This window comes from Pongo abelii, chromosome 16, assembly GCF_028885655.2.
Source record: "Pongo abelii isolate AG06213 chromosome 16, NHGRI_mPonAbe1-v2.0_pri, whole genome shotgun sequence".
Classification (NCBI taxonomy): domain Eukaryota; kingdom Metazoa; phylum Chordata; class Mammalia; order Primates; family Hominidae; genus Pongo; species Pongo abelii.
Genome location: NC_072001.2, coordinates 51,206,431 through 51,230,563, shown reverse-complemented (window position 1 = coordinate 51,230,563; position 24,133 = coordinate 51,206,431). Strand labels below are relative to the sequence as shown.

The 24,133-nt window shown below is 38.1% G+C and overlaps 1 protein-coding gene and 1 long non-coding RNA gene across 2 annotated transcripts in view; one reads left to right on the top strand and one right to left on the bottom strand.

Annotated features, from left to right (window-relative positions):
• The window catches only part of LOC129050102 (uncharacterized), a 34,418-nt gene that overhangs the window by 8,266 nt on the left and 2,019 nt on the right, over positions 1–24,133 (top strand). Inside the window, exons 4-5 of the long non-coding RNA XR_008513575.2 lie at positions 17,389–17,458; positions 23,035–23,196. This is a non-coding gene — a long non-coding RNA (uncharacterized LOC129050102). The remainder of the gene's footprint in view (positions 1–17,388; positions 17,459–23,034; positions 23,197–24,133) is intronic.
• Positions 9,851–24,133, bottom strand: part of SLC12A1 (solute carrier family 12 member 1) — a 96,633-nt gene continuing 82,350 nt past the window's right edge. Inside the window, exons 24-27 of the mRNA XM_002825416.3 lie at positions 21,124–21,210; positions 13,690–13,825; positions 11,599–11,666; positions 9,851–10,543 (exon numbers count right to left, since the gene is read on the bottom strand). Of these exons, the coding sequence (XP_002825462.2) occupies positions 10,408–10,543; positions 11,599–11,666; positions 13,690–13,825; positions 21,124–21,210 (427 nt within the window). The 3' untranslated portion in view covers positions 9,851–10,407. The remainder of the gene's footprint in view (positions 10,544–11,598; positions 11,667–13,689; positions 13,826–21,123; positions 21,211–24,133) is intronic.

Below are 24,133 nucleotides of genomic sequence, written 5' to 3'. Positions count from 1 at the left end.
GTTTTTTGAGACGGAGTCTTGCTCTGTCACCCAGGCTGGAGTGCAGTGGCGCAATTACAACTTACTGCAACCTCTGCCTCTAGGGCTCAAGTGATCCTTCCCACCTCAGCCTCCCAAGTAGCTGGGACTACAGGCATACACCACCACACCTGACTAATGTTTGTATTTTTTTTTGTAGAGACAGGGTTTCACTGTGTTGCCCAGACTGTTCTCGAACTCCTGAGCTCAAGCTATCCTCCTGCCTCGGTTTCCCAAAGTGCTGGGATTACAGATGTGAGCCACTGTGCTCGGCCTAACATCTTTAAATACCTGTTATTTCTTACTCCTCTGAACTTCTCACTTTCCCTGAGAATAATTTTACCACCTCTTTGCTGGGCAGAAGTACAATAGGAACATCAGAAAGTGCAAGTACATAATAACAGAGAAGTCAGTCTCTTTTTCTTCATCTCTTGGGCATCCAGAAGAGCAGATGATCCAGATTTGGAAGTCTGGGAAAGCCATGCTGTGTGAGAACAGGGGCTTGCATGACAACAGAGGGTTGGGCTTGAGCCCCCAGGGTCTGCAGCCAAGTCTCACAGTCTGGCAGTTACTTATGCCTTTCTCTCAAAAGTCAACTGCTGAGTTTTGTCCCAAACTACCCTCTGCTGCAATATATCTCCCAGGCTGAGGAGGAAATTAGTTTTCTTGTCCCAGTTGTCATTGCTTGTCACCTTCTCTGAAGCAATGACATTCATGACCTGGTTCTTGGCCTCAACCTCTGAGAAGTTCTCCTTTCTGCATTCCTCATCTTAAATTACTTAACCTGAAAATATACTGTTTAAATCTTACACTAGAGCTCCATATACTCTGCTTAACTGAGAAAGAGTCAGTCTATGTAAATTAATTTTCCAGATAACTGAAGCTTAGCCATCTTTTGATGCCAGCCATGTGGATGAGAATTTTTCTGAGGGTGAATTGCAATGCAGGTATCCTTGCTTTCTTAACCAGGATACATGGAACAAAATTGAGCTTTTCTGCCATTAGTCTGTCCTCTTACAAAGTAATGATGTCCTCAAGCTCTACTGGGGTATGTAGAATCTGTGTCTCTCACATTTTTGACCTCAGATTGCTGCAATTTTGTGCCTTATATTTCCTTTGTTAAAAGTTTTTGATGTTTTGCTGCATTATCCCTGGTGTCACTTACGGCTAGTTACTGCTCATTTAACATTTTGTTGACTGGAAAACAATGTAACTAGAATTGTGTGCAAATGTTCTGTATGGAAACACCATTTTAGTACTTGAGGATCTCTGAGGTCTTTTTCAGGTTTAATTTATTTTTATGGTTCTAGATATCCTTCCAAACGAATATGATCTATTGTGCATGCACAACTTTTTGGGGGACACTTCATGGACCATTTTTAACTTATCTAACTCCCAGCTTGGCTCTTAGTAGCTGATATATATGATCTCTAGAAATGTGAGATAGCAATGTTGAAGGCAGGATTCTAAGATGGCCTGTGTAATCTCCTCCTCTTGAGTCTGGGAGGGACCTGTGAGTATGGTGGGATGCCTCTCTAATTATTAGCTTACTTTATAAGAAAGAGATGAAAATTTTTGCAGATATAATTAAAATCCTTAATCTGTTGACTTTAAGTTCGATCTTTTTTTGTTTGTTTTTTTTTTTGAGATGGAGTCTCGCTCCCATTGGGCAGGTTGGAGTGCAGTAGAGCGATCTTGGCTCACTGCAACCTCTGCCTCCCGGGTTCAAGCATTTCTCTTGCCTCAGCCTCGCGAGTAGCTGGGATTACAGGCACAGGCCACCACACCCAGCTAATTTTTATATTTTTAGTAGAGATGGGGTTTTAGCATGTTGGCCAGGCTGATCTCTAACTCCTGACCTCAGGTGATCCACCAGCCTCTGCCTCCCAAAGTGCTAGTATTACAGGTGTGAGCCACCATGCCCGGCCTTTAAGTTCAATCATAAGGGAGATTGACTAAAGTGGGCCTGACTTAATCAGGTAAGCCCTTTAACAGAGGTTCTAGAGTTTAAAGATTTCTCCCTGGTGGCCTTAAAGACGCAAGCTGCCATGAGTTCTATAGCAGCAAGAAAATTAATAACAGCTGCCAACCACTTGAGCTTGGAAGAGGATCCTGAACCTCAGAGGAGACTGTAGCCCTAGCTAAAATCTTCATTCCAGTATAGTAAGATCCTGAGCAGAGAACCCAGTTAAGATATGTCTGGCCAGCCATAGGGCTCACACCTGTAATCCCAGCACTGTGGGAGGCTGAGGCAAGAAGATTGTTTGAGGCCAGGAGTTCTAGACCAGCCTGGGCAACATGGCAAGACCTTGTCTCTACCAAAAATAAATAAAATAAAATAAAAGGTATGCTTGTACTCTCGACCCATGGAAACTGTGAAATAATAAATGGGTACTGTTTTAAACCATGAAGTTTGTGATAATTTATTATGCAGCAGTAGAAAATTAATACACATCCCACTTGGGTTTTGTGTTTAAAAGGATGAAAGAACATACTATACTTGTAATGCATAGATTCACACAATTCAGTTACATTATAATAATTACCCTATGCTACTATGGATAATATCAATTCTGAGTTTTATTTGGCCCAGAAAATAAAACTCAGAACCTATTAAGATTATACTTGGCTGAGTATGGTGGCTGCTGCCTGTAATCCCAGCATTTGGGGAGGCTGAGATGGGAGGATTGCTTAAATGCAGGAGTTTGTGACCTGCCTGGGCAACAAAGTGAGACCCCATCTATACAAAAAGGAATAAAAAAAAAAAATAGTTCAGCATGGTGACTTGCACCTGTAGTCCCAGCCACCTGGGAGGCGGAGGTGGGAGGATCACTTGAGCCCAGGAGTTCAGAGGCTTCAGTGAGCTATGATTGCGCCACTGCACTCCAGCCTGGGCAACAGACACTCTGTCTCCAGACAAAACAAAACAAAACACAGCACAAGGTTATACTTGACTATTCCTGAGTTTCAGAAAGTGAAATATGCAATATGAACCTACTGACCTAAATAATGTCTGCAGGGCTATAGTAGTAAATCTGATGCAATATTTCTCTATCACTTTCTCCACCCAAGAAAGAGGCATATATATATTTTAAAAGATCTCATGTTTAAAAAAAAAAACAAAACTAAAATAACCTAAGCTTATCAGTAGGTATGTGATGGGGTCAACTTTTTCTTTTTACAGTGACATTTTAGTTGCTCACTTATTTTACAAATAAGTACAACACAATAATGATGGTATATTTTTGAGTGTTAGAAATTTATTATATATGACCTTCACAATATATGTCAGATCGAACATGAGTTAATAATTAAATACAGTCTGGAAGACAAGTAGCTTGTTTATGGATTTAATTATTTAAATGTTAGTTTTGAGTAGTTATTATTGTATATAGTAAAAATGAAATCTCTTACTTGTCCTTCATTCAGTTTTCTTCTCCAAAGTCAACCCTAATTGGTTTCTTATGCATTCTTCTAGAGGTACACTGTGCACTTACAAATAAATATTCAAAAAATATGAATAAGTAAATGGTTACTAATGCTCACTAAATTGGATTAATTAAATTAACTGATTTCCTAGCAATAAGATATATCTGTATTCCTAGAATACCATATTCCTGATTATAGTGGAATATTGTTTGAATACATTGGTAAAATTGAGTTGCTAGTATTCTATTTTGGATTTTCCTGTGTTTATTCATACAAGAAATTGACTTGTATCCTATTTTTGTGGTCTGTCATATTTTGGTATCAAGTTTATGCTAGTTTTGCAAAATAACTAAGAAAGGGAAAGACAATGTTTTATCTTGTTCTGTTCAGCAATAGCTTAAATAGAATTGTAATTATATTTTCTTTGAAAGTTTAAAAGAAGTTGCCTAGAAAAAATCCTTTGGGTTGAAACCTTTTTTGAGCTAAATCTTTGACAATCTTCGTATTTTATCCTGAAGTATTAGATTTTATCAGGTATTCTATTTCCTTTTGAGTTAATTTGAGTAGTTTATATTTTACTACAAATAGATATGTTTATTGTAATTAAAAATTTACCATACTAGAGTTTTAAAGGACATTCTTTTCCAAAGTTGAACCTAAAGTCCCTTGCTCATTTGTAAATGTGTATATTTATATTTTATCTATTCTTCTAAAACTAAAAATAATTTTTTTTATTTGATGTTATTCCTTTTTTTTTTTAGCAACAGCAACAAACAACAGTTGAGTTTGTCATTTGAACTGTTACTGTCTTTGTTGAAAATAATAATGTCTATGCTTAAGTATTTACCATAAAGTGCTGAGCCCAGTACTGTGCTCATCTATTGACCCACATTATCTCATCTGTTTGCAACAACCCTAAGAGGTACATTCTCTTAATCCCCATTTTACATAGGAGAAGACTGATTCTTAAGGACGCCAACTAACAACCCCTCTTCTAGAGAGTGGGGAAAGTGAGATTCAGCTCCCAGCTCTCTGTCTCCTAGGCTTGAGCTCTTCATCTTACTATGCCGCTTTTTCCCTCAATTTCTTTTTCATGCTTTCCTTTGATTACTTTGTGCTGTTTTTAATTCTTGAGTTTAATGTTAACTTTCATTTTTCTTATTTATTAATAAAGCCATTTATGGCTACATATTTACCTCCAACTCCTGCTTTTTTATCATATGTTTTGCTATGTGGAATTCTCCATGTCATTTTTACCAAAGAGTCTAAAGCTGCATTTTCTACTTCTTTTTGACCTATTTAGGAGAATTTTCTTTTTCCAGTAAGTAAGGTTTTTATATTGTTGTTTATATATTTGTAATGTCAGTTTTATTGTGTTGGATAAAAGTGTTATATTTACTATTTCTACATTTTGGAATTTACTGAGTTTTTATTTGCTATTAACATAGAATTTGTTTTCATAAATATTCAATAGATTTTTAAAAGTTGATGTATTTTCTGTGGGTGAGCACTATTGTACCTATTCGATTTTTTTAAATGTTGTTTGAATTCTTCCTATACTTGATTTGTCAAAGATTGTCATGGGGTGAACTCTTTCCTAAGAAAATTGACTTTCCGGCTGGGTGCAGTGGCTCGTGCCTGTAATCCCAGCACTTTGGGAGGCCGAGGCGGGTGAATCACCTGAGGTCAGAAGTTCAAGAACAGCCTGGACAACATGGTGAAACTCCGTCTCTACTAAAACCACAAAAGTTAGTCAGGCATGGTGGCACATGCTTATAATTCCAGCTATTCAGGAGACTGAGGCAGGAGACTCATTTGATCCCGGGAGGTGGAGCTTGCAGTGAGCAGAAATCGTGCCAATGCACGCCAGCCTGGGCAACAAGAGTGAAACTCCATCTCCAAAAAAAAAAAAAAATCAAAAATTGGCTTTCTGGAACTGTCCTTTTGTTTCCAACAATTCTTGTATTATTTATGTCAATACTATGCTATTCGTTTACAGAAAGCTGCATTGTGGCTATATGTATTTTATAAATATAAAATGATACTCTCCTGTCATTCCTAATTCTTTTAGTCTTAAACTTTGAAGTTAATATTGTCAACTCTATTCTTTTTGCTTGAATGTTTGTATATATTTTTGTTTATTCTTTTGCTTTTAGCCTTTTCTTCACTTTCACTTGTAGACTTTTAGCCTTTTTATATTCAATTCTGAATATGATGCTTGCAGATAGAATAGAGTTTGATTTTTTTCATTAAATTTGAGAGTCATTTTCTTAATAAGAAAGATGAACACATTTGTGTTTTCTATTTGTTTCTTGTAGGTTTGATTTTTCTTCTATTATAGGATTCTATTATTGTATAATTTATTTTTTATTTTTATTTTTATTTTTTCTTTTTATTATTATTATTATTATTATACTTTAGGTTTTATAGTACATGTGCACAATGTGCAGGTAAGTTACATATGTATACATGTGCCATGCTGGTGCGCTGCACCCACTAACTCGTCATCTAGCATTAGATATATCTCCCAATGCTATCCCTCCCCCCTCCCCCCTCCCCACAACAGTCCCTGAAGTGTGATGTTCCCCTTCCTGTGTCCATGTGTTCTCATTGTTCAATTCCCACCTATGAGTGCGAATATGCGGTGTTTGGTTTTTTGTTCTTGCGATAGTTTACTGAGAATGATGATTTCCAATTTCATCCATGTCCCTACAAAGGACATGAACTCATCATTTTTTATGGCTGCATAGTATTCCATGGTATATATGTGCCACATTTTCTTAATCCAGTCTAATTCTTTTTTACTTTTCTCTTTTGGATTATTTTTTCATATTTTTATGCTCTTTATGTATTGGGATTTACACACAATGTTGTTGTTTTCTTTTCTGATGCCTCTGCCAAGGGCATCCGTGAGATGCTGCATAGCAATGCCCACCAAGCACACCACGCATCCTCTCAGGGAAGCTGTTCGGAATACTTGCAGTATCCAACACAAGGGGTCCTAAGGAAGGTGCTCCACCCTGTCCTACTGCCTATTCTCACTTCTAGCTTCAAATTGTGGGGAGGGGTTATTGGAATTCTCCCAGGGTCTCCTGCAATTATTCCCTAAGATTTTTTTTTTCCCCAGGAACATTGATTGTAAGCTGATCTTTGATTGCTTCCATCAGTCTCCACTCATGTGAACTATAGCATGATTTTATTTCTAAAAAATATTATCATGTGAATGGCATCCTTCCTTAGTTTTCTGCTGTGATGCAGATTTTCTTCTGTTTTTTAAAAATTTTATTTTATTTTTTTTTGAGACAAAGTTTCACTCTGTTGCCCAGGCTGGAGTGCAGTGGTGTGATCTTGGCCATTTCAGGGGAGACCTGATACGCATTGAGAAAGAGAATTAGATAGACCGGGCGCAGTGGCTCACACTTGTAATCCCAGCGCTTTGGGAGGCCAAGGCGAGGAGATCACCTGAGGTCAGGAGTTCCAGACCAGCGTGGCCAACATAGCAAAACCCCCTCTCTACTAAAAATATAAAAATTAGCCGGGTGTGGTGGCGGATGCCTCTAATCACAGCTACTCGGGAGGCTGAGGGCTGAGGCATGAGAATTGCTTGAACCTGGGAGGTGGAGGTTTCAGGGACCTGAGATTGTGCCATGGCACTCCAGCCTGGGTGACAGAGTGAGACTCCATGTCAAAAAAAAAAAAAAGAGAGAGAAAGAGAATTAGATGCCATTCCTCCAGTGTATGTGTGTGTTTTTTACAAAAGTCTGGTCAATCTGCATTTAGGGTATCTGCAGGATACCTAGAGAGAAACATCAAGACAATTAGTGTTTAAATATATGGATCTGAGGCTTAGAAGAGATCTGAGTTAAAAATGTAATTTAGGAGACACCAACATGTAGTGGAAACCAAATCATGGAAATGGGAGGGACTGCTCTCAAAGCAGTAGTTCCAAAATCTTGCAGATCATCAGAACATACAGGTCCCTCAGTCCCACTCCCAGAGATTCTAATTTACCAGGGCTGTGGTGGTCCCTAAGAATTTATACTCTCTTTTTAAAGTTTCCATCGAAGGCCTGGTATGGTGACTCATGCTTGCAATCCCAGCACTTTGGGAGGCCAAGGCAGGAGGTTTGCTTGAGGCCAGGGGTTCAAGAGCAGGTTGGGCAATATAGTGAGCTCCTGTCTCTACAAAAAAATTTTAAAAGATTAGCCAGGTGTGGTGGCATATGAATGTAGTCCTAGCTATTCAGGAAGTAGAGGTGGGAGAATTGTTTGAGCCCAGGAGTTTGAGATTATGGCGAGCTATAGTTGCAGCACTATACTCCATCCTGGGTGAGAGAGCCAGACTTTGTCTCTAAATAATAATAACAATTATAATAAATAAAGCTTCCACTGAAATATTTCTAAAATTGAGTGTTAAGTGAAAAACTCATAGGACAATGCTCCCAGTATGGCACTATCTATGAAAGAAATTTTATGTCTATGAATATGTCTATGTTTGTGGGGATGGGAGCAGAGACAGCAACTAAAAAAGTGATGTTGAAGTCATGGTGAGGAAAGGGTGGGGACGCTGATGAGAAACATCTACAAAGTGAGGAGACAGAGACAGTTGGACACCAATGCACATGATTCTGGAATGTTCTCCTTCTTGCTCAGAAACCTGAGTGTAGACATGGAGATGACGGGTGGCTGGATCAATAGAGTTGGGTGAAGCAAAGGACAACAGCAGGGCACCAAGGGCTGGACAAATCTGCTGCTATGTGACTGTAGCCCCTATCCTTTTAACTTTCTGCTCTCCGAATTTATTCCGAATACAGTTGCTCTTGACCTCAAGATCTCTAGTACCTTAGAGCCACCCAACCCTTAACCTGGAATCCAAGGGCTATACTCAGCCATCTTCTTGCTACTAGCCCTCAGGAAATTCAGTAACTCAGTTTCTACTACTTTATATGGCCCCTTCAGTCCTACCCAGACCTTGTTTAATGAAGAGCTTGTTGCCCTAACAGCTAGGAGTACTGTCAGCACACAGACTTTCCCTGCCAGGCACTTGGGGGATTGCCTCGGCTGCACAGAGCTGCCCCACGCACACCCCTGCCCCAGAGGTCACACCCCTTCCCAGGCAACCCCCATGCAATAACTGATAAAAGCAGAGTACAAAAGCCTGGCCCTCTCTGCCCTGCTTGGGATGACTCTCTGTAGGGTCAGCAGAGGCTGTCGTTGGGCCTGCATCCCAGCTCACTGCTTACCTCTATGTTTCCTGTTTCTTCCCCTCCTTCCCTCAGGTGTTGATCCCCAGGGGATCATGCTAAACTTTGTCTCAGAGTCTGTTTCCCAAGGAACCCAATTTGCAGCAGCCCGGAAAGAAACAAGAGCCAGAATGTCCTGTTAAAGAAGTCATATTACTTCTCACCTTTCCCAGAGACCCTCAAATATTTCGGAGAAGTGTCAGGCCCACATGAAGCTGAGTTTGGGCATTTGGATTTCAGGTCCATAGTGTTCAAGAGAAAGGGTTTTATTGAGGGCAGAGTTAAGCACAGTGGCCCTGGATTTGGAATAGGAATATCCAGCTGCCTAAGCTTTGCTGATGGTCTCCCTTATTCTCTGGTCATCCTTCTGAGCAGAGAGGCTGGGTTAGGAAGTCCTGATCTTGAATCCTAGCTTTAAACAACTGCAGATGAGGCCACTGATTGAAATCTTCAGGCTCACATCTGATACACCATTGCACCACAATTTTAGTGACTGAAAGTAAAAACATGACCTAGGCCAAAGCAATCGAATTTGAGTGCTTTTATTTCAGGTTCATATTTTCCCATATATGTTTTCAGTTAGAATGAACAGTCAAAACATGTCAAGGAGAAAAATCAAGCCATTCATCAGAAAAACTATTTTCATTGGTTTGTCAATGTGATTAAGTGTTATAGGTATACTAACAAAAATGAAAAAAAATCAGTATCTGTATATTCCAAACTTTACAAGTTTTTCAACTTCACATTTTAATTATTCTTTTAAATCCATAAAATCACTATAGAAAGTAACTAAATATATGATTCAGGATATATTTCTTAATAATGGTTTGAAAATTTGTGGCACTTAGTTTTCAAGTAGTCATCTATAAAGATTTCATCTGTACTAACCATTTAATTAGAAAAAAATATGCAAAGTAATGCCGTGATGGAAATTTCAAAACATTTGATAGGGAGTACAATTAAAGTTTATATGTTGAGAATAGAATATATTTCATTTTATTGGAGTATATGGTGTCTTCTAATCTAGTTAATATACTTTTCAGGCAGCAGCAAATTTAAGCCATATGTTATCAATGATTGCTCAGATCACTTTAAGTATATAATCTGTTACATTAAATAACCTTATTTAGGTAACTGCTTTGAATATTTTGTAGACTCAAGTACTTCTTAAAATTTTGAGTTATTGATTTTTAAATCTGCTTTGTAGGTATAAGCCTCTGAGGGGGCCAAGCATAATTATGTTCCCCAGCCTATTGGTCTTTTCCTTTGATAACCACCTGTGGTTACTATGCCAGCCTGTCAATAAGCATTTATTGAGATCCTGCTATGGGGCTGAGACCTATACCAGGGCTGAGAAGCAAACACTCAAAACAAAAAATTAAGAAACAAAAGATTAAGTTTGTCTGGAGAAGTTTACAGTTACATTGGTGGTTTTCATGAGCATAAACCAACATGAGTTTCCTTGATTTTCTTGTTTATCAACAGCAGTGACAAAAATGTTTTTCTAGGGATAGCATTGGCTTTGACAACCCCTTAAGCTGAGAAGAGAAAAAAAAGCTCGCATTAACTGATAAAAATTATGCAATGTATGTAGAATCTGATAGGATCATCTCCAGAGGTTTGCATATCCATAGATTAGATTTACAACATAAAGTACTGGAACATGTTTCTTAATTATGCATTACATTAAGTTAAAATGTATTCTAATCTTTCATGTTTTAAGAGTAAAATGTCAAGACATTTTTGTGATTTCCTCTAACTAGTAAGACAGGCGGGAGGTTCTTTGTGAGGATTTCCAACCAAGCCATATACAACAAATCCGATATGGATCCCTTTCTTGCCACTGGAAGGCTCCTAATGACATGAAAGAAAAATTTAAAAATGAAAGTGAAAATTACTATAGGTAGTAACGGCACTAGTATTTCTGAGCTATTTAATAACTGGCAGCCTTAACTTTTACCCCACCCCAAGATGAAAGCACTGAAATTATTTTTACTATAGATAGCAAACTGATGTATTTTTCAGGTAATACTATCTATAAACCAGGAAAACAGGCTTAGGTATTATAAAGACAAAATAAAAATGTTCATTTTCACTTTCCTTTAAATAGGGAATTTGATCAGCTAATACCTGCCCCCCTTTTCGGTGTAAATGATTTTTTCAAATAATTTAAATATCTTATATTTGGGAAAAACCTCAGAAATCATCTATTGGAACCCTACCACCCAATTCAGGAGACCATTCTACAATGTCTTTGATGAATATTTTTCCACTCTACACTACGTGAAGATATATTTATCTTTATACATAGGAGTCAATTCATGAGGTGTAAATGTGAAGTCACTGGAGGTTTTCTTGTTTAAATACCAATCTTTAAGTAAACAAACATACATTTTCAGTAGACGCAACCCTAACATTTGTAAGGCTAGAGCGTAAAGAGTGAAAATGGAAATGGCTTTGCCTTTTTCTCCTACCCTGGCCTCTTCCTACACTACAGGGAGCCTCATGAACCTGCCATGGGCACAGTGGCTCAGGGACACCCACCCAGGGAAGGGGCCCGTGAGCTGTGGTCACTGACTTGCGGCTGTTAGGCAGAGAAGTCCAGGGTCTCAGATTTCTGGAGCGTGGTCTTACTAGATGGGCACACGCCTCTTCATAAGGCATGGTGGACAGCAAGTCCAAGTGAGGCTCTCTGATGCTCATGGGCCTGAGGGGTCAAGGTCTCAGAGTGGCACTTATCTTCCTTCACTGTCTAAGAATCCCACATGTTCCAAAAAAAAAAAACCAAAACCAAAACCACAAAAACAAAACAAAATTCCCACCTGAAGAGTCATAAACTTTTAAATGGATTAACCCATTAACCCTAAGATTTATTTCTAATGTTCTTCAATGCTTGCAATGATACTTACAGGACAATGAGATTAGCAGCTCTGGAGTGCTCCTGTAAGAGTTCATTCAGTCGAACTTGGCGGTAACTCTGTGGGCAACATTCAGATTTGTTGAGTACAGTTCTACCAGAATTATGAATGAGAATTTATTTTCTTAACTCATGAACAAGCAGAAAATCTCATCTTAAAAAATGTGTAAAAATTACAATTACTTTTTCAGGTTTAGAAACTTACGGTGTTTTAAAACCTCATGAGAAATTTTAGAAATATAAAGAATAAGACACAGTACAAAGAATTTCATTGTGCTATAGTGGCTTATTAAATTCTAGGGAGAGGGGAAGCAAACAACATAGATAACACTAAAAAGGTGTTTTCTCGTACCCTGGCCTCTTCCTACACTACAAGGAGCCTCATGAACCTGCCATGGGCACAGTGGAATGGCCAGTTTGAGGCAATAGGTTTTCTGTTTAAAAAAAACCGATTGAATCTTGATACCAATTTGATACTCTAAGAACATAAATTATATTATAGCCTGCCTTTCTTTAAGCTCTCTGAATATTCTGTAAGCAGAGGGAGCTTTCAATTAAAAAGCCACCAAAAGAGTCACTTGGAAAAATAACCACTTTGCAGTGATGAGAGTGATATTTATTATTGCATTTCACTGGTTCAGAAACCAAGGCTCAGGTGCATGATTTGCTCAATTATATGAAAAAACTTGGTCAGAACCGGGCAGTTTGTTACACACAGACTTTATAATTCTAGTTCAGTCTCTTTTTTTTCACTAAATCTAAAAGGCTTTTAGTGTTTCTTGCTCGAATTTTTCCAAGTTCAGCTCCTAATGTGGTTTATGTAGGACATGGTGGGCAGTCAGTCCAAGCGAGGCTCTCTGAAGCTCATGGGCCCCAGGTATCAGGGTCTCAGAGTGGCCCTTATCTTCCTTCACTGTCCAAAATCCCACATGTTCCAGTAAAACAAAATCCTACCTGAAGAGTTATGAGCTTTTAAATTGATTAACCCATTTATCCCAAGATTTCTCTCTCTCTCTCTTTTTTTTTTTTTTTAAACAGGGTTTCACTCCTATCATCCAGACTAGAGTACAGTGGCACGAGCTCAGCTCACCTCTGCCCCCTGGGTTCAAGTGATCCTCCTGCCTTCGCCTCCCAAGTAGCTGGGACCACACACCAGACTACCTCACCAGGCTAATTTTTGTATTTTTTTTGTAGAGGCGGGGTTTTGCTCTGTTAACCAAGCTGGCCCTGAACTCCTGGGCTCGAGCAATCCTCCCGCCTTAGCCTCCCAAAGTGCTGGGATTACAGGTGTGAGCCACTGCACCCGGCCCTAAGATTTCTTCCTAACATTTGTAAATGCCTGCAATTATACTTAAAGTACAATGAGATTAGCAGCGCTTGAGTACTCCTGTGAAAACACTCAAGATTTTGTAGTTTAGAAGTTCTTGTGGTCCCTTTTCATTTCCGTCCAATCCAGGTGTCAATTCTTCTACCTAGTTGTTGACCCCCTGCCCTTCGCATTATTCTCATTATCACCAACTTCATTTGGCTCAGGACAGAAGGCACAGATGGGAGCACCTTACTGGTCTTTCTAGAAAGGCTTACCATTTTACATCCATCTTACAATGTATGCTGGATCCAGCTTCCATATTCATTGTTCCAATCACATCATATGTTTCCTCAGATGCCTTTATAAGTTTTTCATAGCCATCTCTTCATCAGGTTAAAAGTATTTGTTATTGTGTTAAATTGTGAGTCAATCTAACTTTATCAACTTTGCACACATATTGACTCAAATTATTTTAGGCTGATGGGTCTGTCTCCTGCTCTTTAAAATTAAATTTGAAAGGAGACTTCACAATATGTACCAATAACCTATTTTTTAACTTTTAAAATATAATTGACCTTATGGGAAAAAATGAAACAGTTTTCTAAATAATCGTATCCAGTAAATGATTGAAAAGCACTTGAAAAATGCAGAAATCTTGGATCTTGAATAATGACATTTGATAATAAATATATTGCTTCTTTGTCTTTAAATCAACTACTGTTTCCTTTTTCAGCTAGTTAGACAGCAAAAAAATTAAGAAAGATGAGTCCTTACCTTTTCCTTGACTGCTTCCAGTTCTGCATCTGTAATTTTCCACGGAGTTTCTCTTTTTAATTTCTCAGCAGTTGTTAAATCTTTACAGCTTTCATGGAGACGATATGGTTCAATCATCTCTTCAAAGACTTTCCAGCTAAAATTTGAATTATAAAGGAGGCCTCACAGTGGGAAACTAACTCATTATTTCACAGATACTCCAGGTATGACTGGCTCTGCTGGCTATGGAATCAGAGCTGAATATCATGCAAATCTTTTAAGAATTATCTTTGCAGGGAATTTACTGTGAGTAAAACCATGGCTACAGTACTCCCTCCCTACCCCAGAAAAGGCCTTAGAGTGTTCGAGGCCTTGTTAGCCTATTAGGTATTAGATCTTCAATATTAATACACATACGTATACATACTTACAATATTAACACATATACGCATAGGTAGGAATTGTTCTGCAAATACATTTTCTGCATAGTGTAGTCAAAGACATAGTTGTAATGTAGATACTTTACCACACAAATGAGTTTCCACCTGCTTATTGTACAGACTCTATGGGAGACATTTATCAATTAATGTAGGAAATGGATATGGCTACCCTCACCCTTAGTCCACATGGCAACTCCCACTCATGGCAGGAGGCCGCAGGCAGGTAGGAGGAGAACAGCAAGGGCTCCCACAAGTTTAATGATTGTAGAACAATTTGGATGTTTTCTGCAAATAATGCTCCCCTTGTCCTTTTGTTGTTTGATGTTGCTGTCTGAGATTTTCAAATGAGTATTATTCAGGTTCATGTTAGGAGAAAGAACAAAAATCAATAATGTTTTAATGCCTAAAAATCTGAGGCTATGTTAGAACATTTAAAAAGAAATCGCTGAGGAGAAAACTAGCAGCTAAGAGCTATAGAACATTTTAAAAATTGCTTATAAGAACCTCATAAGATTTATTTTTAAAAACAATGACACAAAGTAAAACATAATTTATGGCAGTAGTTGTCTCTAGTATGCTACTTTAAGATGATCTCAAGTATGAACAATTTCTTTGGTTTTATATAATGTAGCTTAGTTATAATTTAGTAATTTTGGAATGAATAATAATTAGAATTGATATGCTGTTAAGTCAAGAAATGAAAATATGAAGTAATGAGTTCAATTATCTCACCAACTGGCCTGATTTAGGATTTGCAGATAAAAGTGCAGAGATTACAAAGGAGCAGGATTGTCCCTACTAGTGAGCCTTTGTTAAGAGACTGAAAAGATACTTAATGCATTAGGCTTCTATTGCATTGACTTATTTAGAAAGGTAGGCAAAGACAGGGAAAGAATAAGACTGATAGGCCCTATCATTCTTTCAACTTTTATTTCCTATTTCAACAGTGTCATGCCTTTAGAGACCTCTGGGAGTGGTCATTACTATGGAAAGGTGCTGGCTTTGGAGAGTAGGGTCTGGGTTCTCGCTCCAGCTCTTGCATTGTCCTCCTTGACCTGGATATTCTAGGCTATAAAAGGGGAGTAACAATGGCTGCTAGAAGGGGAGTAACAATGGCTGCTAGAAACTGGTTTGAGAGTCACTGTGAGGATTTGGGTTACAGTGCTCTGAAAAGCATGCAGTGCCTTGGAAAGGCAAGACGTTCACTTTACTCAGCAGCCACAGGATTGAGGTTAGCAATGGAGAGGCTTTCTGTTTAAGCTCTTCATATACTTATTTTGATCAGGATGAGAGTTTCTTTGCAGCTCAGCCCAAATCCTTGTTAGAAAGCACAGTGCAAAAATAGTTTCCTAAGAAATAGAAGGTGGAGTAGAAGTTGCTGGTTGTCTCCCCAGTATCTGTACTGTGTTTTCCTCATTGTAGTTTCAGTGGGAATGACTCCATGCCAGCGTCAGCCAATCAGCACAACTCTATGTCTTCTTCCAGAGTAATTGGCCAGGTGGGCACATAACACAGGTAAACTTGAACCAATAAGCACCCACAACTATGCTGACCACAGTAATGTCTCAGTGGCTTAGGTTAGTGAAACCTGAAAGGAGCCCTGGACCCTGAGCTCAGTAATTTGGGAAGAGACAAACTTTCTCTCCTACAGAACATACATGAGTGAGTAGATAGTCCTGGTTGCAATTGACAGTCATCTTGTTTTTATAAGTGAAATCAACTTTGATAGATGCTTTTATTAAAAAAAAATAAAGTAGGGAGACTGAAAGAGAATTAGTCCTTGATTACAAAATTAACCTAGATCAAGCTTACCCTGAAATCTAAAATATGATTTTATTTTTAAGTTATAGATGAAAGTAATTCCTATTGTCTAAATCACTGTGAGTTAAGTTTTTTTTTACTTGCAATTGAAACATGCTAAGTGACACAGGGGGTGATAACGGGGCTGTATTTGCCCATTTTTGTCTTTGAACTCTTACTGCTCCTTCTCTGTGTTCATCTTTGATTGGTCTATCCTTTGGATCATCTCTGAGCTGGCCATTTTTCATTCTCTTCGCTAGAGGATCCTGACGTAGCTCAAGATTTCTATTTTGATTCTCATTAAATCTGATTTTTTTCCTTATAAGTACATTTAATTGACTATAGAATAAGCCAAGTGTTACATGCTATTAAATATAAATAAGAATTCAATTTTTAAAATTAACTGCTGCCTTCCCCATCCTTGTTCCTCATAATAAAGTTTAAAAATTTTTAAATTGCATAATATTTTCCCCGTAAGTCCACATAAAATTTCTTCTCTCAAAGTAATGTACCAATTGTTTCTGGGACTACTCTAGCATCTTTAAACTAAATTATCTACTTAATTGCTTCTAGTTTCTCTTTGATTTCCACATAAAGATTGTTGTCTTTTTGTCTTATGACTTTTAATTCAGTCTATACAATAAAAAATAGAATTTAAGCACAAGAGCTTTTCAGTTTCTCCTGGCTCAATTATTTTCTCATTAACTTTGCTTTTGTATTCCCTTTCACCCTTGCCCTACCATGTTTATAGATAATGTTTCTATGATAAAATTCCTCCATCAAGACTTACTGATGTTTTATGGGTAGTCAAAAGATTTATTAAAGGCAATTTGAGGGCATTTAAAATTAGCCTCCAACATGAAAATCATTGACAAACTATTTTTGACATTGTGTATCACCTGGCAACCAAGAAAGAATAGTGAGTGATCAGGGGATAGTTGTTAACAGTAGGTAAGGGCCGCCTGGCCAAGGTCCAAGTGGGAGCTGAAATTGAGCCAGTGTTCTATTCTCTAAGCCTTAGCCCCTGGGTCTGGGGCTGCATCAGCCCAGAAGAAGAGTTCTCTTTCTCTGATTAGACCATCCAGAGGAGTTGCCTTAATTAAGGTATTACAAATGTGCCAGATGCGCTACTAGTGGCCATCCGTGAGATTTATTGAATGACCATACTGTCTTCTACATTAGGGTTACTTTCAGGTATTGGAACAGCCATTGCCAACATTAGATATGGACTGTTTTGTAAGGTAATATGGCATCACTGTGGTAGGAGGCTGAAGAGAGGAGGATGGCTCTTCCAGCACACTCCTGGTGGCCTCCTCTTTCGTCAGCAGGGTATATTGGTCACAAGGATTCTTTTATTTTGGTAAGAATGGATTCTTTTTTCTGCATTTTCCTTACTACCTTGAAACAACAGAGAGAAAATCTCCAAAATTTTGAAAACTAATTTATTTCCTGACAAAGAAATTAATTCTCTTTATTCCAGGATAAAGAGGACATGTGACAAATACCAAATTAACATGGTGGACATCAGAAGAGGACATCTTGGGACAAAGGTCAGAGTAGTAAGAAGAAAAGTGTCCAGACTATGAAAAGTATTCAAAGAATAAAGAGGCTTGGTTAATGGAAGAGGTACATCAGCCTCCTCAGCAACAGGACAGAAAGGATGGCTATGCAGGGTGGTGACCATGGCAGCTGGATAGAGACTATTATGAAAGAAGGGGAAGGAAACAAGGACTTAGGTTGAGAAAACCAGATTGACAAGTAAAGAGACAAAGAAATATAGGGACAAATTAATCAGCAAACATTGATAATGCTTAGCTAAGGATAAGACCAACAACAGCAAGGAGAATTTGGCTACAAGAAGTGGGTGAGGCCAGGTGTGGTGGCTCATGCCTGTAATTCCAGCACTTTGGGAAGCCAAGGTGGCAGGATCAATTAAGCCCAGGGGTTTGAGACCAGTCAGGGCAACATAGTGAGACTTTTCTTTACCAAAAAAAAAAAAAAAAGCTGGGTATAGGGGCTCATGCCTGTAGACCCAGCTACTCAAGAGGCTGAGGCAGGAGGATCTCTTAAGCCCAGGAGTTAGAGGCTGCAATGAGCTGTGATTGTACCACTGCAATCTAGCCTAGACGACAGAGAGAGACCCTGTCTCAAAAATAAATAAATAAATAAATAAAATAAAAAGAAGTGGGTGGATAATTCATGCCCAGCATTAAGCTAGGGCTTATAGGAAATCCAAAGTCAGTAGAAGACACAGTGACTACCCACTAGACAACAGAAAATGGCCCTATCTTGCAGAGCACTGGCCAGCTATGCCCTATTGCTAAGTGGCATGTACTAAGGAATTGTTGGACTTGCTGTTATGAAAGAGGATGTATTTCTACCAATTAGAGCCATATGATGAGCTTGTTTGATTATATCACTGCAAATGCCAAAATGCAATGACATAGAGAATGGAAATTCTTTGAACAAAAAGTGGAAGGCTACCAGAGATTATTGTATGACAACCCAGTTCATATCAGAATGTTAATTCCATTTATCAATGAAAATTATATGTTCTTAATTTTTCTTATGTATTTACAACTGTAGAAATATAAGAATGTAAGGTAGTAGAGTACGATGTAAAGAAATATCACAAATAATCAGTTTAACACTGTCAATTATAGCTTTCTGATCACAGTTAATGTATTTTTCTTTTCTTCTTTTTTTTTTTTTTTTTTTTTTTTTTTGAGATGCAGTCTTGCTCTCTCGCCCAGGCTGAGGTGCAGTGGTGCGATCTCGGCTCACTGCAACCTCTGCCTCTGAGGTTCAAGTGATTCTCCTGCCTCAGCTTCCCGAGTAGTTGGGACTACAGACACCCACCACCATGCCTGGCTAATTTTTGAATTTTTAGTAGAGATGGGGTTTCACCGTGTTGGTCAGGCTGGTCTCAAACTCCTGACCTCAGCTGATCTGCTGCCTCAGCCTCCCAAAGTGCTGGGATTACAGGCGTGAATCACAGTGCTCGGCTCCTTTTTCTTTTTTTTTGTGATAGGGTCTCACTCTGTCACCCAGGCTGCAGTGCAGTGGGGTGATCATGGCTCACTGCAGCCTTGACTTTCCAGGTTCACATGATCTCCTGCCTCCGCCTCCTGAGTATCTAGGACTACAGGCATACACCATGAAGCCTGGCAAATTTTTGCTATTTTTTGGGGTCTTGCTATGTTGCCTAGGCTGCTCTGGAACTCCTGGGCTCAAGCCATCCTCCCGTCTTGGCCTCTCAATGTGCTGAGGTTACAGGCGTGAGCCACAGCGCCTTGCAGTTAAGGTGTTTTGTAAAGCCATTTTAACTGACCCATCTCCTTGGAAGGATCATGAATAACCTCAAATAATATGAAATTCAAGTTTGTTTGATCAGTAGGAATGCATCTTAAATTGGAATAATTTCTTAAATTGCAATAATTTTCAGTTAGTTATGAAGCTCATATAGAATAGCAATAAATCAAAGGAAGGAAAGAGGCAAGAAGCCTTGAAAACTGTGGAATTATAATCCATCAAGAAGTACAAAAGGAAGAAGAAAGGATGGTCAACAGAAAAGGGAAGAGATCTGACAGAACCGTGATAATCTAAGCCATTCCGGGACCTTCACATCCCTCTGTATGATTCCTCTTGGAGGCCCCACTCCACACGAAATCAAATGTATTAAATTACATCTGAATGCAACAGAAAATATGATTTTAGACTATAAATAATTGAAGACGTTTTATAATTGTTAAATGATAACTCTAAATATTTAATTTAATTTATAATTGGCCATGGTTTTTAAACAATCTTCTTGCACCCTTGCAAACTACTGTCAAGATCTAACCTACAAGTGTTTTCAAATATCAGTGTTGCCGGGTACGACGGCTCATGCCTGTAATCCCAGTAGTTTGGGAGGCTAAGGCGGGCAGATGGCTTAAGCTCAGGGGCTTGAGACCAGTCTGGGCAACATGGCGAAAGCCCATCTCTACCAAAAAATTAGCCAGGTGTGGTGGCACGTTCTTGTGGTCCCAGCTACCTAGGAAGCTGAGATGGGAGAATGACCTGAGCCCAGGAGGCAGAGGTTGTTGTGAGCTGAGATTGCACTGCTACACTCCAGCCTGGGTGACAGAGTGAGACCCTGTCTCAAAAAGAAAACCACAAAACCCCCCAAAAATATCATTGTTATAAGCTGAATGCTTGTGTCCCCCCACCCAAATTCATGTGTTGAAGCCCTAACTTCCATGTGATAGTATTTGGAGGTGAAGCCTTTGGGTGGTAATTAGGTTTAGATGAGTTCATGAGGGTAGGTTCCCTATTTTAGGATTAGTGCCCTTATGGGAAGAGAAAGAGACAGCAGAATTCTTTCCACCATGTGAGGACATAGCAAGGAGGCGGCCATCTACACACCAGGAAGAGGGCCCTCAAAGGGAACTGAGTAATTTAGCACCTTGAACTTGGACTTCCCAGAACTTCGCCAGAACTGTGAGAAATAAATGTCTGTTGTTTAATCCACCCAGTCCATCACATTTTGGTAGAGCAGCCTGAGCCGACTAAGACACTAATGGAATTGATAAATATAACAATTAATGAGGATTAAAATGTCACATTTTGAAGGTATTTAAATGATTACTTTTATTTTGTCATTTTCTTTCTTTTTTTTTATTTTGGAGCCAATACATTTCTTTTCCAGGCTTCAAATAGTTTTAAACGTCCCCCCAAAATTCATAGGCCTTCCCTGTTGGGCCTTTAGTGCCTAAAAGCTAAAATGGTCCTTTAGAGTTGGTATTGTCAGTGTGCCAAGAAGACACAAGCTATTTCCACATCTTCTCCATCAGAGCTCCCCATCCAGGCTGCCCCACGAGTAACTCTGAGTAACAAAACTTGCCCTGATGGCTCTGGTCAGAATAGTATGACCTCGCACTTCGTGCTACTCTTGCCACCATAGAAACCAAGAACAGGAAGGGCAATTCTAAAATACTAACTAATCTGTTTCAACAATTCTCCCTCTCAGGCTTGTCTTCACTGTAAAAGCTTTTCTTCCCTTTAGAATGTACTTGTTAGTTCCATGTCGTGATTATTTGAAGGCCCTTCTTATTAGATCCTATCAAGAAGTCACTGCAGTAAATACATAACATTTTTACTGTTTGATAATCAACACAAAAGAGAATGAGAGAGTACCATGGGTAATCAATGGCTCTTGTTAAATATTTCATACCTCTCTTTGTTTGGCTTAATGTTGATGTCACCAATGATATGGATGTCTGCAAATTTTATCCTAAATTTGCTCAGAAGGGAAGCCATTCTGAAAATATAAAAGGAAAATACTTCATCATTGCATATTTAACTATTTTCAATCAAAGAGTTTTGTGTTTGAGTTAAGATATCAAAAGCAATCACATCTTATTTCAGCTTAGCTTTCAGACAGAGGCTTTTTGGTTGGTGTTTGATTTTCATTACAGTACTTGATGAATGCATTAAGTGTGGACCAAGCTATTTCACAGAAGGCATAAAGAAACCCCTGTAGGTGCAGACACTGGCAACAGCCAATCCAACTCTGCATTTATGTCACAGGGAACAGAATGCAAATCTTTCCGCATTTCTTATTATTTGAAAGACAGCAAGTCTTAATACTTATGGACTATTATATTGGTGATAATTTTTACAGAGTTACTGACAAGCTACTGACAAACAGTTATCATATAATATATCATAAGATGATAAATTATATGATTAATTATATATACAAACATATTATATCTAAATTATATAATATATAAACATAACATTATAAACCATCATATATATTATAAAACCTCATATATATATGGCTTTTTCCTGGCAACTGATAATTCTGATATAATTTCAAAGTTACAGAAAAGTTTTTAAGATAATACAAAGACCTCCCAAATTCACCAATTGTTTATATTTTGTCCCGTTTGATTTATCATTTTCTTTGTTTCTCTGTCTTTATATTTATCTATCTATTTACTTCTATCTCTATCTACCTATCTACTCTAATCTTTTAAAGTCAGTTGCAGATATTAGGCACCTTTACCCCTAAATTTTTCAGTGAGCAGTTCCTAAGAACAAGGATAATCTCTTATATAAAGAGAGCACAATTTTTGAAATTGGAAAATTTAACATTGATGCCATACTACCATCTAAGCCACAAAACATTTTCAAATTATACTAATTGTCCCAATAAAATATTGGCAGCTTTAAGAAATATAAAATTTTATACACATTATGTTAGTTTCCATGTTAATATGATCCTCTTTAAGTAGAATTAAATCTATATAATATTAGTATATAAATATCATATTGCTTTGATTGAAAAGACATATATGCAAATATGCATAATATATATGCAGTCATACACCACATAAAAACATTCTGGTCAATGACAGACTGCATATACGATGATGGTCCCATAAGATTATAATGGAACTGAAAAATTCCTATCATCTAGTGATGTCGTAGCTGTTGTAACAGCATAGCACAATGCATTATTCACACGTTTGTGATGATGCTGATGTAAACAAACCAACTGCACTGCCAGTCATTTAAAAATATAGCATATACAATTGCGTACAGTACATAATACTTGATAACAATAATAAATGACTGTTACTGGTTATGTGTTTACATACTATACCTTTTATTATTATTTTAGAGTGTACTCCTTCTACTTATTAAAAAGAGTGAACTGTGAAACAGTTTCAGTCAGGTCCTTTAGGAGGTATTCCAGAGGAAACTTTGTTATCATAGGAGATGACACTCCATGCCTGTTATTGCCCTGGAAGACCTTCCAGTGGGATACAAGATGTGGAGGTGGCAGACAGTGATATTGATGATCCTGACCCTGGATAGACCTACACTAATGTGTGTGTTTATGTTTCAGTTTTTAACAAAAATATTTAAAAGGAAAAAAAGAAAACAATTTTAAAAATAGAAAAAAGCTTATAGAATAAGGATATAAAGAAAACACTTTTGCACAGCTATACAATATGTTTTAAGCTCAGTGTTGTTACAAAAGGGTCAAAAGCTTAGAAATTATAAAGTAAAAATGTTTACAGTAAGCTAAGGTTAATTTATTATTGAAGAAAAAAATATTTTTTATTCCCAGATCCAGCTTTGAAGAAAAATATTTTTGTATAAATTTTGTGTAGCCCAAGTATACAGTGTTGATAAAATCTACAGTGGTGTAGTCATGTCATGGGGCCTCACGTTCACTCACCACTCACTGACTCACCCAGAGCAACTGCCAGTCCTGCAAGTTCCATTCATGGTAAGTGCCCAATACAAGTGGACCATTTTTTACCTTTTATGCTGTATTTTTACTGTACCGTTTCTATGTTTTGATATACAAATATTTACCATTGTGTTACATTTGCCTATAGTATTCAGTTCAGATTTGTAGCCTAGGAGCAACAGCATATACCATATAACCTAGGTGTGTAGTAGGCTATACCATCTAGGTTTGTGTAAGTATACTCTATGATGTTTGCACAATATGAAATTGCCTGACACATTTCTCAGAATGTAACAATGTAGCAATGTATAACTACGTGTGTGTGTGTGTGTGTGTGTGTGTGTGTGTATGTGTGTGTATATATACATACACACATATACACAGTTATACATTGTTATACGTTATACATTATACATTATACAGTTATACATAGTTATACATTATATATATATATCACATTCACAGCAGAATACATCCTAAGAGGGAAGGGGGAAGAGAAAATATTAAAAATTAATGAATAAAGCCTGTCATTATTTTGGGACTTCTGGAAGTGCTGGTTCCAGGAAGGGCTCAGAGCTTAGTCCCTGCCCTGAGGGACTAAGAGCTGCTGAAGGTGGTTTTCTGGATTTCCACCAGAGACCTCTAGATGTGTCATGTTCTCAGTATGCTTATTATTCTCACAACTGGCATCAACTCTCAATGGCTAAATTAATGAGAAAGATACAGACTTACACTGTGGGATTTTTTTTTTTTAAATTAAAAGAGTTCTCTACAGTCATCCCTTTAAACTCTTTCAAACTACAAAGGAGAAACTGGGGACCCAGATGCGTTTGGAGACTGTTGCAAAGTCCTGCAGCTCCTTGATGGCAGAGCTGGGGCTACAACCCAGGTGCAGTCTCTCCATTTAGTTCTCTTTTACATACGCTGTGCTAAGAGTGACTGCCATGAATTAGGAGGTTTGAATTCCCACAGA